The 16,183-nt window shown below is 43.5% G+C and overlaps 2 protein-coding genes across 13 annotated transcripts in view; one reads left to right on the top strand and one right to left on the bottom strand.

The window, feature by feature from the left end:
- UPF3A (UPF3A regulator of nonsense mediated mRNA decay) overlaps positions 1-16,183 on the bottom strand; it is a 50,635-nt gene that overhangs the window by 26,498 nt on the left and 7,954 nt on the right. For 5 of the 12 annotated variants that reach the window (XR_003236539.2, XR_012002076.1, XR_012002079.1 and 2 more), the window contains 2 exons: positions 3,607-3,764; positions 1,332-1,626 (listed from right to left, as the gene is read on the bottom strand). The exons of 3 other annotated variants lie outside the window; for them this stretch is intronic. Coding sequence is in view for 2 of the 9 variants with exons in the window: in XM_026008792.2 (XP_025864577.1) it covers positions 1,332-1,626; positions 3,607-3,764 (453 nt within the window). In the remaining 7 variants the exon portion in view is untranslated. The remainder of the gene's footprint in view (positions 1-1,331; positions 1,627-3,606; positions 3,765-16,183) is intronic. 4 more of the 12 variants (XR_012002074.1, XR_012002075.1, XR_003236540.2 and 1 more) reach the window with 1 other exon arrangement.
- LOC140599328 (DET1- and DDB1-associated protein 1-like) lies at positions 8,196-8,804 on the top strand. Its single transcript, XM_072761146.1, has 2 exons — positions 8,196-8,438; positions 8,637-8,804. Exons 1-2 carry the CDS (start codon positions 8,206-8,208, stop codon positions 8,728-8,730), a joined length of 327 nt encoding a protein of 108 aa, XP_072617247.1. The 5' UTR covers positions 8,196-8,205; the 3' UTR covers positions 8,731-8,804.

Genomic DNA, 16,183 nt, shown 5'->3' with positions numbered 1-16,183 from the left:
TGGGAAAATGTTCTTGCTCAAGCCCAGAACACCCCTGGGGCCAGCAGAATCATGGTATTCTCCTCCCAGGTGGAGAGGTGGAGACTTACAAGCACACCTCAGCACCTTCCACTAAGGAAAAAAAAGCCCAGCCAATAGAGAGAGTAGGAAAGGGCAAGGCAGGCCTCATGGATCTGAATCCCTGTGCACACAGATGTGCAGGGTTTCCATGTCACCTCCTGCCTGAGGCTGACATGTAGAGTCCTGCTTTTCACCAAGGCAACATGGGTGTGCAGAGATGGTGAAAGGACCGTGTAACTCGCAAGGCCTCCTAAGAAATGAGCCACTATGCACAAGGCACCTTATTACCAACAGAGCATCACAGTTAAGTGAGAGGAGTCCCAACATCTAAACCTGTGCAAACACAGATCACTCAGGGCTGCTATATAAACAGACAGCTGAAACTTAAGTGTTTATGTGAACAAACCCCACCAAAAAGACCCATCGGGCCCTGCTGTTAAGGTAGGTTACCTGACGTTAAGGTAACCACATAAACCTTTTGAGTGATACAGACGTGATTAGGCAAGGGTACAGATAAGAAGGCTCCCTTCTTGCCTATAGCTCTGCCCTTGCCTTTGCTGGAAACATTTTACAAATCAACATCACTGATACCAACAACACCTTGGGTAGATCTGAAGGGAATTACGCTGAGTGAGAAAGCCAATCTCAGGTCACACACTGTGTATCTCCACTTATATAGCATCCCTGAAATGACAAAATCATGCAGAGGACAGTGTGCCTGCTGAGGCTGGGACAGGGTGGGAGGCATGGCCTACAGCTCGGGCAGGCTCAGTCCCTTTAGTCACTGGTTGGCTGGGCTGTATAGGGGACTGACTGGCACTGTGGGGCTGGGCCCTGGAAGGGAGGGGACCCTGTTAACAGTGCTTCTCTGCAACAATGTAATCTGAATAAAAATTAACCTCAAACTCTTGGGGGAAAAAAGCCATTTGTTGGTCTAAGTGGGTAATTCCAATCCTGTGTCAAATGCACAGACTTAACTCGTGAGTATTTATGAGCCACTATCTACTAATAATCAGTACATTATTAACAACGTAAGGGAAAACTCCACAAAGTGTCATGAAAAGCAAACTCTCAGGGTGGTGCACTCCCTATGAGCACAATACCCAGTGGGGGTGGACGTCCCATGACAGAGTATGTGAGCCTACTATAGATTTTTCGCTTTTGGCTAAATAAAAGAACTTCTGTTTAGCAAAGCAGGTGTAAGCATGCAGACATGTAGCTTATACTTTTAGGATTGATGAATGAAAGATTATCCCAAACAAAGAGGAGACCTTGTTTCCGGGGCACTCCATGCTGGATGCTAGGCCACCTTCACTCTTGTGTTCTCTCCCAGGCCACTCTGCTGCCTCCACAGGGATGCTACTGTCCTGGTTCCCCTTCTTCCCTCGGTCTGGGGGTACTCCTTTCCCCCATCTCGGCTCTTCTTCATTTCTCCTTGCAAACTTGTTAAACTCACAGTGCACTCTGTGCATGCTGCCATCCATGTGGCATCTTTGTGTCTCAGGCTCCTTTGCTCGAAGTCTTCTCTCCATCTCTCTTTGCTCTTTGTCACTATCATTCTGTGACCTGTGATTCAATACAAATTCTCAGGAACCTTAGGTATACTGCTTGTCCATTACCTGTCTTCCCATTCAGACTGCAAGTTCTAGAAGAGGCAGGGAATACCTAAGTCTGCTCATCAGCACGTCAGCAGGTGTGCACGTAATGGGCACAAAACAGGCATTTAAGACAAAATTGCTGGGCAGCCCTGGTGGCCCAGAGATTTAGCACTGCCTTCAGCCCGGGGTGTGATCCTGGAGACCCGGAATCGAGTCCTACATCGGGCTCCCTGCATGCAGCCTGCTTCTCCCTCTGCCTGTGTCTCTGCCTGCCTCTCTCTCTCTCTCTCTCTCTGTGAGTCTGTCATGAATAAATAAATAAATAATCTTAAGACAAAATTACTGAAAGATGAATCAACAATAGTAACGATACTACCTAATGTTAAATATGAATGCCAGACAGGATGAGCACTGGGTGTTATTCTGTATGTTGGCAAATTGAACACCAATAAAAAATAAATTTATTATAAAAAAATATGAATGCCATAAGTAATAGGCAAATATATTTAGTTTTCTAATTCTCAGGGAACCTCCCAAAGTAAATATAAGTCCCCCTTTACAGATAAAGTACAGGAGACCAAAGTGCTCATCTGACTAGGAAAGTGGCCCAGGTCCACCTCCATCATGACACAGAGCTGACACTGATGGCTTGGTTTCTGCCTCAAGAGAAGCTAAAATTAATTGAAATTTACTGATTTTTATACATATATCAAACTGATAAATGCATACTATATAAATTAGTGGCTGCTTAGCTCCCTTGGTTCTTAAAGTCTTTCCCTCCACAATCCACAGGTAAAAGGAAAAAAAAGCCCACACACTGGTAAAAGTCCTCACACATTGTCTGTGTCTTCCCCACAAAACAGAAGCAACAGGATTGGTGGGGAGAAAAAGATCTATAAGCAAAGTGTGAATTCACACCAGAAACATGACAAAAAGCACTGCTATATCATAAGCAATAATAGAAATACCTCCAACAGAAACAGTGCTATCATAGATTTCATAATCATGTATAAATTAATTTTATAAACAAACCAGTAAATCAGAACCCCCAAAAAGAGGGAAATTTTTTTTTAATCACAACTCTGTATGTAATAAAGACTGTAAGAAGTTATTTAGATTGTTGGTTTTCTGGGCAAACGGCAGCTTAATCCTATGACCCTGCTGTCTTGCCTGCAAACATAACTTTATTTTCAGACACCTCAGAAGCAAAGCAGCCCTGGGCTCCAGGAAGCCCCAAGGGTGTCCTGATGCCGTGCACAGGTAGGAGCCCTGGGCCAGGGGAACAAGAAGCCTAGACACACATGGCCCCCCATTGGTTATGGGGAGGTGACCAAACCGCAATGAGGCTTGCGGACAGGAGGGAGGTACTCCCACCTGACAAGATTCTGAAGGGCCTCTCTGGCCCCCATGCAGAGACTGTGTCTGTCCCATTCCCACAGAAGCCCTGCTCAAGCTCCTTTCATGAGCAGCATGTCACAAGTGGGCAGAGGAGTCCATGACCAAGGACCTCTAGCCTGAGGCAGGCAGGGCTGGTGGAACAGTAGAATCCAGAGCGGCTGGACAAATTCTATGGAAGGGCCACAAGGACACTAATGCCAACAAAGGAAGCCTAGCACTTGGACAGGAGACTGGGAAGGAGATCCTGAAGACCTAAACGGGGAGAACAGGAATCCGAAGGAAGAGGCCAGGACAGGCACAGCTAAGGAACCAGCAGGACATGTCCCTCCTTTGAAGACAGACTTGAGGCTGCTGACGAAATGAGTTTACCAAGTTCCTAGCATGACCAAGGAGGAATAAAGACATGGACAAGCATATCCTGGTAAAATCCCTGAATTCCACAAGCAGTATGAAATACAAGCACTTGTACCGAAAAAGGACATGTCTCTGACTCAGCCACAGTCTTAGATCTTTAATGTGGTCAAACAAAGCAACAAAAACTTGGGCTTACTTTTTCCTGGGCTTCTCCAGCGAGCTCTCCAAGGGCATGGGCTTCAGGACAGCATAGCTAAGACTCATCTCCTGCTTCCCATCTCCTACATCCACTTCCTCTCCTCTTTCCTTTGGCTTCTCAGTTGGTTCCTGCCCCTTTTCTGGTTTCTTAAGAAGCTAAGAAATTATAATGTCAGTAAAATACCATTTAAGAATGAAACAGGTAAAATGTTAAAGCCAAGGACGAAAAGCTGCTTCTCATCACAGGTGTGTACTATGTCACCTTATATGCTCTTAATCTGCCTGTGGGATCTGTGAATGTAAACATTTCCTTTCAGATATCTATTGACTTTTTTTTTTTAAAGTTTTATTTATTTGAGAGAGAGAGAGAGAGAGAGAAAGAGCAAGAGAACACATCAGGGAGAGAGGCAGGGGAGAGCAAGAAGCAGACTCCCCACTGAGCAGGAAGCCCGATGTGGGGCTCAATCCCAGAACCCTGATCATAACCTGAGCTGAAAGCAGAGGCTTAACTGAGCCACCCAGGCATCCCTACTGACATATATTTTAATTAAAATGGTAATATACGCTGGTAATAAAAGCAAACCATAGGTATAATAGTTTGTTTCCACCCATCTCTCCAACAAATAATCTTCTATAACTATGAATTGTTTTACTTGTTTCTGAAACCAAATGTGTGGTGTCTTTTCCAATACCACTTCTCCAACCCTCCAACACAGACTGGGTGTCCTACAATTCCATTCAGTTTGACACTAGCTAGCTGGAATTAATGTCAGATTGGATAAAACTGTCCCCATTTCAGATGCCTGAAGCTACCCAGGGCTTTAGTCACCTGTCATCTCACTGGCATATAGAAGACACTCATCACCCCAGAGATTACAAGGATTTTATGAGCTATGTGCTGGGAACCGGAGAAAAAGACCCTATATTTGGTGCTAGGAATACAGTTGTGAGTAAGAGAAAAGTCACCATTATAGGAATTCACAGGACATTCTACAGCAGTAGAATGGTGGCCCTGGAGGGAGGGGAAGAAAGGTATACACAGAAAGAGTGGACCAGATAACCTTAGGAGTCATGAATGCTACAAACATCTAATAAACAGAAAAAAGGACAGAGAGGTGTGGTGTGAGAGGGGATGGCTTCTCAAGGAGTTCAAGGGCCTCTCCATGGAGGTAAGACATGAATGGAGACCAGATAATGAGGAAACACTTCTGAGAAGCCCTAAGTCTTGGGAGAAAGCTCCCTGTGGAGGGAAGCAAGCAGAGGCCTGATGTAAATCAGACTGGCAAAGGGAGGAGGAGAGAAAGTGAGGAGAGAAGAAGGGGAATGGAGAAGGGAGAAAGAAGAGGAGGAAGAGGAGGAGAAGGAAGAGGAGCCCAGCATAGGAGGTCAAAGCAGTTGCAGATCTTCTATGCTTCCCTCCAGCCGGCATTTGTTTTTAATAAGCTTTGTGAAAAAAGATAACACAACTTCGTTAATATAATCTATTGCCTATAATCTGTATATTCAGGAATTTTATTTGTAACTTCCTACTCCAACTTAAGAATCCTCAGAGGAGGGGGGCAGATGGCAGAGGAGCAGGGTCCTCACCTCACCTGGCCCCACCAACTTAACCAGGTAACTTTCAAATCATCCTGAACCCCTATGAATTCAACCTGAGATTTAAAGACAGAGCAGCTAGAATGCTGCAGAGAGAAGGGTTTTTGCTTCTAACAAGGTAAGAAGGCAGAAAAAAAATAATAAAAAGGAATCAAGCAGAAAAAAAATAATAAAAGGAATCAAGCAGGGGAGGGACCCTGAGAGGAGCCGGGCTAAGGCCCTCGGCAAGAGCCTCCAGGACAGGAAAGCCCAGCCCTAGAGGAGCAGGAACTTTAAAAACCCGTGCTGGGGGGATCCCTGGGTGGCGCAGCAGTTTGGCGCCTGCCTTTGGCCCAGGGCACGATCCTGGAGACCTAGGATCGAATCCCACGTCGGGCTCCCGGGGCATGGAGCCTGCTTCTCCCTCTGCCTGTGTCTCTGCTCTCTCTCTCTCTCTGTGAATATCATAAATAATTAAAAAAAAAAAAAAAAAAAAAAACCCGTGCCGGATTCTTCCCGGACTGAAAGGCGCTTAGCAGGGAAATGGGGCAGAACCACAAGAGTGCAGTGAAGCCTTCAGATTCCTGGCTTCAACTATTGGGGATTTACCCCAAAGATACAGATGCAAAGAAACGCCGAGACACCTGCACCCCCATGTTTCTAGCAGCAATGTCCACAGTAGCCACACTGTGGAAGGAGCCTCGGTGTCCATCGAAAGATGAATGGATAAAGAAGCTGTGGTCTATGTACACAATGGAATATTCCTCAGCCATTAGAAACTACAAATACCCACCATTTGCTTCAACGTGGATGGAACTGGACGGTATTATGCTGAGTGAAGTCAATCGGAGGAGGACAGTGTATGTTCTCTTTCATTTGGGGAATGTAAATAATAGTGAAAGGGAATATAAGGGAAGGGAGAAGAAATGTGTGGGAAATATCAGAAAGGGAGACAGAACATAAAGACTCCTGACTCTGGGAAACAAACTAGGGGTGGTGGAAGGGGAGGAGGGCGGGGGGTGGGGGGAAATGGGTGATGGGCACTGAAGGGGGCACTTGACGGGATGAGCACTGGGTGTTATTCTGTATGTTGGCAAATTGAACGCCAATAAAAAATAAATTTATTATTAAAAAAAAAAAAAAGATCCCTGGCTTCACTAGGAGAGGAGGGGCGCCTGGGGGAGCGCTCACCACACACCACAGCCGATCTCAATAAAGGGCTGGAGCGCGCACCCGGCAGGGCCTCGGGAGAAGCCAGTGGGTCGGGTGGGGCTCCAGGCTGAGGGGTCTTGTGCCCTGGTGCCTTCGGGAGCCACGCCCCGGGGAACCCGATTCCAGCAGCACAGGGCCCAGATTCCAGGGCACGGGAGACACAGCCCCCAATCCTGCACTCCCCCTGGGACTGGCAGAGGCAGGTAGGGAGGGCACAGGACAGTGAGGACTCTCCTGCAACCGGATGCCCCCAAGTTGTGCACAACAGCACCCACTCTGCCCCAGGAGCACCTGGGCCAGTGCAGACTGGGAGCTGCAGGTGGTTATTGAGGGAGTTGACTCCAGAGCTGGAGACCTGGCCCCCACCAGTGGTGTTGTTCCTCCTTGTGTCACCTTGTGCCTGCGGGGGCAGGCCAGGGAACGGGGGCCTCACGGGATAAACAGCTCCCACTGAGCCCAGCATCAGCAGGGGGCAGGGCAGCTCCCCCAGGTGCACACACCTGAGAATCAGCACAGCAGCCCCTCAACCAGAAGAGCAGCTTGTAAGGACAGGGGAAGAGCAAGCTCTTGACCAAGCAGCACTGGAAAGCTCCAGGGGAAGTTGAGGGATTTACAGTATATAGAACTAGAGGGTACCCTCCCTTCCCCCCCTTTTTCCAGTACAACTCGTTTTTATATCAGACTAAGAATTTCCAGTATTTTTTCTCTTTTCCCACCTTAACTACAATATTCTTTTTTTTTTTTTTAATTTATTTATGATAGTCACAGAGAGAGAGAGAGAGAGAGGCAGAGACACAGGCAGAGGGAGAAGCAGGCTCCATGCACCGGGAGCCCGATGTGGGATTCGATCCCGGGTCAACAGGATCGCACCCTGGGCCAAAGGCAGGCACTAAACCGCTGCGCCACCCAGGGATCCCTAACTACAATATTCTACCACCTCTTCATATTTAGGTTTCTTCCTTTCTGACTTTCATATTTCTACAATTACAGGTCCTAGATATATTTTCCACTTCTGAATTCTCTTCAACATACTCAATTTAATTTTGGGAGATATATGAGATATGGGCTTTTGTATTTTTTCTCTGCCTCAGTTTGTTCTACAATGGTGGAAGTTAATACCTTCTAAAACATGACCAGCATGCACCCAGAACCAAGTGGAATACCATGCTGGTTCATTCTGTGAGAGTATATTCTCTCTTCATTCTCATTCTGCCCCCTTCTTTTATCTTGTTTATGTTTTGGTGGTCAATGTTGGGGCTTTCTACAAGTATCGCTGGTTTATATAAATTTGGGACTGAGCATCCTCTAACATACAGAACTTAATACACTCAGAACCAAGAGGATCACCCTCTAGGACCCCTTAGGTGGACTATATTCTCTCTCCACTACAACTTCTTCACCACCACCATCTCCCAATGGTGGGAGAGAAGGTCCACTTTTTTCTCTTTTCTTTCTTTTTTTTCTTTCTTCTCTTGTTTTTCTTTTTCCACTTTACTTTTGTTTTTTCTCTTTCTTTTTATTCTTTTTCTTCTTTGGGATTTTTGGCCTTTTATTTTTTACTACTTTGTTTTAAAATTTTTCACTCTAATGGTCCTTTTGTTTTATTTTGTTCTGATCTTTGTTTTCATTTTTCTGGTCTCTGACCTTGTCAGAATCATCTAGGGTGAAATTTACTTAGGTCGTGGTTGATATTATTTTTTTTAAAGATTTGTATCTGGTTACTGTGCGGGGGTGGCTAAGAAGGTGGCTGTGGTGGCGGTGGCGGCGGCGGCTGAGGCGGTGGCTGAGGCAGCAACGGAGGAAACAGAAGATGGCAGATTTTTTGAAAGGACTGCCTGTCTACAACAAAAGCAATTTTAGTCGATTTCATGCTGACTCTGTGTGCAAAGCTTCGAACCAGCGTCCTTCAGTCTACCTGCCCACCCGGGAGTACCCATCTGAACAGATCATTGTGACAGAAAAGACAAACATCCTTTTGTACTACCTACATAAGCAATGGGACAAAAAGAACGCCACAAAGAAGAGAGACCAGGGGATCCCTGGGTGGCGCAGCGGTTTGGCGCCTGCCTTTGGCCCAGGGCGCGATCCTGGAGACCCGGGATCGAATCCCACGTCGGGCTCCCAGTGCATGGAGCCTGCTTCTCCCTCTGCCTGTGTCTCTGCCTCTCTCTCTCTCTGTGGGACTATCATAAATAAATTTTAAAAAATTAAAAAAAAAAAAAAAAAAAAAAAGAAGAAGAGAGACCAGGAGCAAGTGGACCTTGAGGGTGAGAGCTCTGCACCCCTCCGCAAGGTCGCATGGACCGATAGCCCGGACATGCATGAAGACACTTAAGACTCTCACTCCCCCACAGTCGCCTCCTGTCTTTCTGCTCCTCGCCCGCCCGCCTTGTGTAAGTGCCCCCTGCCCTGCCCCTACCAGCCCACCCACACCTGACCATCCATACCACTTCCAACCTCACAGGAGCCGATGTATTTATTTTCCTTGAGTTTTTATTTATGCTGTAAAATGTACCAAGCGATGGTTAAAGGGGACGTCAGATCCAGTAGTGTGATGTTGGTAGATGCTTTTTAAAAAACATTGTTATTCACAAACCCCACTACCCAGAACCTCTTTTACTCCCCGACCCCCTCCAGTTCTCCTCCGGAAAAACAGAGCGTGTCTGCAAGGGTCTAGAGCCAGGGCCCTGCTGGAGCCCAGCAGCATGGGTGGGAGCCTTTCTCCCTGCTCCTGCTCTCCAGTCCGGGCCTTAAAGACTTGGCTGGGACCTATTCTGTGCCCAGGCTTTGCTCTGAATGTGTGCCAGGGGGAGAAGTAGGCATTTCCGGATCTTTCTCTTAAGTCATTTTATCATGGACTAGTGCGTACTCCGTGTCCACCCCAATAAAAGGATCTTTCCTACTCAAAAAAAAAAAAAAAAAAAAAAAAAAAATTTTATCCATTCATTCATGAGACACAGAGAGAGGCAGAGACAGGCAGAGAGAGAGAAGCAGGCTCCATGCAGGGAGCCCGATGTAGGACTCAATCTCCAGACCCCAGGATTACATCCTGGGCCAAAAGCAGGCACTTAACTGCCGAGCCACCCCGGCATTGCTGTGGTTGATATTCTTGACTCAGCCTGCTCATTCAGGCACTCTGCACTGAGCAAAATGACTAGAAGGAAAATTCACCACAAAATAAAGAAGCAGAAACAGTACTCTCTTCCATCGAGTTACAGAATATGGATTACAATTTGATGTCAGAAAGCCAATTCAGAAGCACAATTTTAAAGCTACTGGTGGCTCCAGAAAATAGTATAAAGGACTCTAAAGAATTCATGACTGCAGAATTTAGATCTAATCAGGCCGAAGTTATAAATCAATTAACTGATATGCAATCCAAACTGGAGATCCTAATGACACGGGTTAATGAGGTGGAAGAAAGAGTGAGTGACACAGAAGACAAGTTGACAGCAAGGAAGGAAGCTGAGTGAAAAAGAGAAAAACAATGAAGAGACCATGAGTAAAAGGTTAAGGGAAATAAATGACAGCCTCGGAAGGAAGAACCCACATATAATTGGGGTTCCAGAAAATGCCAAGAGGGACAAAGGGCCAGAAAGTATATCTACACAAATCATAGCTGAGAGCTTCCCTAATTTGGGGAGGAAAACAGGCATTCAGATCCAAGAGATAGAGAGGACGCCCCCCACAATCAATAAACACTGTTCAACACCTCGACATTTAATAGTCAAATTTGCTATTCCCAAGATAAAGAGAAAATCTTTAAAGCAGCTCAAGACAAGAGATTTTTTAACTTATATGGGGAGAAATATCAGATTAACAGCAGACCTGTCCACAGAGACCTGGCAGGCCAGAAAGGGCTGGCAGGATATATTCAGGGTCCTAAATGAGAAGAACATGCAGCCAAGAATACTTTATCCAGCAAGGCTCTCATTCGGAAAAGAAGGAGAAATAAAGAGCTTCCAAGACAGGCAGAAATGAAAGAATATATGACCTCCAAACCAGTTCTGCAAGAAATATTAAGGGGGATCTTGTAAAAGAAAAACAAAGCCCAAAGAAATAATCCATGAAAACAGGGACTGAATAGGTATTACAATGACACTAAACTCATATCTTTCAATAGTTACTTGGAACATGAGTAGGCTAAATGATCCCATCAAAAGATGCAGGTTTTGGACTGGATAAAAAAGCAAGACCCATCTATTTGCTGTCTACAAGAGACTTATTTTTTTTAAAAAAGATTTTATTTATTTATTCATGAGAGAGAGAGAGGGAGAGAGAGAGAGAGAGAGGCAGAGACACAGGCAGAGGGAGAAGCAGGCTCCATGCAGGGAGCCCGACATGGGACTCGATCCCGGGTCTCCAGGATCACATCCTGGGCTGAAGGTGGGGCTAAACCGCTGAGCCACCCAGGCTGCCCCAAGAGACTCATTTTAGACCTAAGGACACCTACAGCCTGAAAGTGAAAGGGTGGCAAACCATTTACCTACCATTCAAATGGTCCTCAAAAGAAAGCTGGGGTAGCACCCTCATATCAGATAAATTAAAGTTTATCCCAAAGATTGTAGTAAGAGATGAAGAGGGACACCATATCATACTTAAAGGGTCTATCCAACAAGAAGACCTAACAATCATGAATATTTATGCCCCTAATGTGGGAGCTGGCAAGTGTATCAATCAATTAAAAACATAAGTAAAGGCATACTTAGATAATACCCTAATAGTAGGAGACTTCAACATGGCACTTTCTGCAAATGACAGATTTTATAAGCACAATATCACAAAAGAAACAAGGGCTTTAAATGATACACTGGGCCAGATAGATTTCACAGATATTTACAGAACTTTCCATCCAAACGCAGCTGAATACACATTTTTCTCAAGTGGAGTTCCATTTTTCTCACATGGAACTTTCTCCAGAATAGACCACATGCTGGGTCACAAATCAGGTCTCAACCGATACCAAAAGACTGGGATTGTCCCCTGCATATTTTCAGACCACAATGCTTTGAAAGTAGAATTCAATCACAAGACGAAATTTGGAAGAAACTCAAACATATGGAGGTTAAAGAGCATCCTACTAAAAGATGAATGGGCCAAACAGGAAATTAGAAAAGAATTAAAAAGATTCATGGAAACTAATGAAAATGAAGATACAAGCATTCAGAATCTTCAGGATACAGCGAAAGCAATCCTAAGATGGAAATACATCGCAATACAAGCATCCCTCAAAAAATTGGAAAAAACTCAAAATACACAAGCTAACCTCGTACCTAAAGGAACTGGAGAAAGAACAGCAAATAAAACCTACACTAAGCAGAAAAGGAGATAATAAAGACTCGAGCAGAACTCAATGAAATAGAGACCAGAAGAACTGTAGAACAGATCAACAAAACCAGGAGTTGGTTCTTTGAAAGAATTAATAAGATAAATAAACCATTAGCCAGCCTTATTAAAAAGAAAAAGACTCAAATTAATAAAAATCATGAATGAAAGAGGAGAGATCACAACCAATACAACGAAATACAAATGATTTTAAAAAACGTATTATGAGCAGCTGTATGCCAATAAATTAGGTGATCTAGAAGAAATGGGTGCATTTCTGGAAAACCACAAACTACCAAAACTGAAACAGGAAGAAATAGAAAACCTGAACAGGCGAATAACCAGGGAAAAAATTGAAGCAGTCATCAAAAACCTCCCAAGACACAAAAATCCAGGGCCAGATGGCTTCCCAGGGGGAATTCTATCAAATGTTTAAAGAAGAAACAATACCTATTCTACTAAAGCTGCTCCGAATACTTGGAACAGTATGCTTGGAATACTTCCAAACTCGTTCTATGAGGCCAGCATCACCTTGATTCCAATACCAGACAAAGACCCCACCAAAAAGGAGAATTATAGACCAATATCCCTGATGAACACAGATACAAAAATTCTCAACAAGATACTAGCCAATAGGATCCAACAAGATACTAGCCAATAGGATCCAATCTTCTCCAATTAAGAAGATTATTCACCATGACCATGATAAATGGGATTTATTCCCGGGATGCAAGGCTGGTTCAACACTCGTAAAAAAAAAAAAAAATCAATGTGATAGATCACATCAACAAGAGAAAAAACAAGAACCATATGAACCTCTCAATAGATGCAGAGAAAGCATTTGACAAAATACAGCATCCATTCCTGATCAAAACTCTTCAGAAATTATCCAGCACTGGATAGAGGGAACATTCCTCAGCACCTTAAAAGCCATCTATGAAAATCCCACAGCAAATATCATTCTCAATGGGGAAATACTGGAAGCTTTTCCCCTAAGATCAGGAACAAAATAGCGTTGTCCACTCTCACTACTTCTATTCAACATAGTACTAGAAATCCTAGCCTCATCAATCAGACAACAAAAAGAAATAAAAGGCATTCAAATTCACAAAGAAGAATTCAAACTCTCCCTCTTCACAGATGACATAATACTGTACATAAAAAACCCAAAAGACTCCACCCCAAGATTGCTAGAACTCATACAGCAATTCAGCAATGTGGCAGGATACAAAATCAATGTCCAGAAATCAGTGGCATTCCTATACACTAACAATAAGACTGAAGAAAGAGAAATTAAGGAGTCAATCCCATTTACAATTGCACCCAAAAGCATAAGATACCTAGGAATAAACCTAACCAAAGAGGTAAAGGATCTATATGCTAAAAACTAATAATAAAAAAAAAGAATCCTCAGAGGAAAATAAAAACAGCTTGAATCAGTTTATTTTTAAAAATAGACCTGAAGATCTCTCTCTGCATTTGTATTTTTGTGATATGAATACAAACTCTTTTAGTGTTTCTTCATTAATTTTATTTTTCAGGTAAAAAAAAAAAAAGCTACTTTTCCAAATTATTTGTAAATCAGACAGTCCTACAATGAGCCCAGATGATTACTAAGGGCAAACTTTGGGCTCAGGTGAGTGCCATCATGTCAGGATACCAGACACTCCATAGGCAGAGACTGTTGATTACTCATGTCATTGGGGTCTGCCACTAAGATTTTGTTTTACCAGACTTGGATAAGAATAACCTTTTCTCAGGACACCTGGATGGCTCAGCGGTTGAGCGTCTGCCTTCGGCCCAGGGCGTGATCCTGGGGACCCGGGATCGGGTCCCACGTCGGGCTCCCTGCATGTAGCCTGCCTCTCTCTCTCTCTCTCTCTCTGTCTCTCATAAATAAATAAATAAAATATTAAAAAAAAAAAAAAAGAATACCCTTTTCTCTTCCTCTATGTTTTGACTTATTTTTTTTCTTATGAAAGAGTATATGTTTATTTTAACTGACTTAATTTTTTATTTCTTTGGCTTATTTTTGGACTCTAATTTCATAATATAAAATATAGAAGTAAAATGCTATACTCCAAAACTTTCTGTCTTAAAATTATAATTGAAATTATAAGCTACAAGTTTCAAACATTATTCCTGAAAAACTCTCAAAGCTACTGAAAAAAGTGCTTTTGAGAGTGTAAAGATTAGGCACTGGATTAGCCATTATGTGTTTAGAAAGGTCAAAGAGAAGGTCAGAAAATGTTTCCATCTATGACCATAAAATCTGCATTAAATGCAAATACCTCCTCTATGCCTGGACATGATAGAGCTGAATTCCAACCACAATTAATGTTTTTTTGTTTTGTTTTAAAGATTCCATTCATTTATTCATGAAAGACACAGAGAGAGAGAGGCAGGGACATAGGCAGAGGGAGAAGCAGGCTCCATGTAGGGAGCCCGATGTGGGACTCGATCCCAGGACTCCAGGATCATGCCCTGAGCCAAAGGCAGACACTCAACCGCTGAGCCACCCAGGTGTCCCCCAACCACAATTAATGTTAAAGATTTCCCTATATTAACGTTTTTATTATTACCATTCCAGAACTGTTAATTTATGCTACTGGAAATGACAAGTTATAGGAAGTTGAGCTGCTACAATTTTCTTGGGAGAGTTCTGTGGGTCCTAAACCACATGGACAAACAGAAAACACCCCCTCAGAGTTATTTCCCTGAGGAATACCCTGGTTTTGCCATGTTCTTGTCAATGGGGAATGGATCATCTTTACTTGATAGTCTTGGTTGGGTTCCTCAATCTCATCAGTTATCATCAGATTATGAAATACTTTTTGTGGGACATCTTGCACATCTAGGATTTGTCTTCACAACAAGGGATGTGGTCAAGGGATGTGACCTCTTATCAAGAAAGGGTGTTCGGCAATGTTTTTAAACTTATAGAGAAGCATTTCCAGAAACAGTCTTCAGAAATTATTCATTAGTGTGTTCATCAGATATTTCTGGTTCTCTTCCTGGCTTGCTTCTTGAATATGCCTCCCGATCTGAGATTAGGTGCCACCAGGTGGCTTGCTATGGCCAATGCCATGTGGGCAGAAGGGCTGTGTCTCTTCCATGTGATTTAAGAACCAGGGTACACGGTGCATGGAGCCTGCTTCTCCCTCTGCCTATGTCTCTGCCTCTCTCTGTCTCTCTGTGACTATCATAAATAAATAAAAATTAAAAAAAAAAAAAAAAAAAAAAGAAAAAAAAAAAGAACCAGGGTACAATCTGCTGTGTTAAACATTCCCTTCCCCATCATAAGGGACTGCGGAAGCAAGCGCCATGGTGGAGCCTCCATTGTTGGGTCACCAGATGGCAATGGTGAGCAGCATGCAATGGCCAAGAAATACCAACAACAGATCCAGTTATGTGAACCAGTGAGCTGTGAGGCTGTTACTGCAGAAAACCCAGTCACATGCTTGTGTGTTTTCGTAGGAATTTTGTTAAGAAATTGTTCCCTCCAGCTAGTGAGTCCCATATGACCACCTTCAGGAGAAAGTGACTTAGAAGCAAAGGCCTAGGGATCCCTGGGTGGCGCAGCGGTTTAGTGCCTGACTTTAGCCCAGGGCGCGATCCTAGAGACCCGGGATCGAATCCCACGTCAGGCTCCCAGTGCATGGAGCCTGCTTCTCCCTCTGCCTACGTCTCTGCCTCTCTCTCTCTCTCTCTGTGTGTGTGACTATCATAAATAAATAAAAATTAAAAAAAAAAAAAAAAAAGCAAAGGTCTAGAAAAAGCTTTGCCTCCCTTGAAGAAATGACATGTTTTCTCCTCATGGATAATGAAACTATGTTTCTGATCAAGCATATCAGAAACTAATCTATGATGGATGCAGTCTACATATATAATGGACTGTTACTCAGCCATCAAAAAGAATCAAATCTTGCCATTTGCAATGCTGTGGATAGAACTCCAGGATATTATGCTGAGTGAAATAAGTCAATCAGAGAGACAATTATTGTATGATCTCACTCATCTGTGGAATTTAAGAAAGAAAACAAAGGATCATGGGGGAAGGGAAGGAAAAATAAGACAGAATCAGAGCGGAAGACAAACCATGAGAGGCTCTTAATCACAGGAAACAAACTGAGGGTAGCTGGATGGGAGGAGAGTCGGGGGACGGGGTAACTGGGTGATGGACATGAAGGAGGGCACGTGGTATGGATCAGCACTGGGTGCTATATAAAATGGATGAATCACTGACCCCTACCTCTGAAACTAGTAATATGTTGTTATATGTTAATTAATTGAAGTTAAAAATATATGTAATATACATATATTTAAAAAAAGAAACTAATCTATGGCAACTCTGACCTCTTCCCCATCTTCTCCCTTTCTACTCTATCTTCCCCCAAAGTCCTGATCTTTTATTTTCTTTCTTTTTATGATACAATTTCAAAGAATCCCTAAGAGCAGTTCAA

The sequence above is a fragment of the Vulpes vulpes genome, chromosome 6 (assembly GCF_048418805.1).
Source record: "Vulpes vulpes isolate BD-2025 chromosome 6, VulVul3, whole genome shotgun sequence".
Lineage (NCBI taxonomy): Eukaryota > Metazoa > Chordata > Mammalia > Carnivora > Canidae > Vulpes > Vulpes vulpes.
This window is presented reverse-complemented; position numbering and strand designations above follow the sequence as displayed.

Coding starts and splice junctions, on each gene's coding strand:
- LOC140599328 (XM_072761146.1), top strand. CDS start 8,206: ATGGCAGATTTTTTGAAAGGACTGCCTGTCTACAACAAAAGCAATTTT. Junction 8,439..8,636: donor AGAGACCAGGGGATCCCTGG/GTGGCGCAGCGG, acceptor AAAGAAGAAGAG/AGACCAGGAGCAAGTGGACC.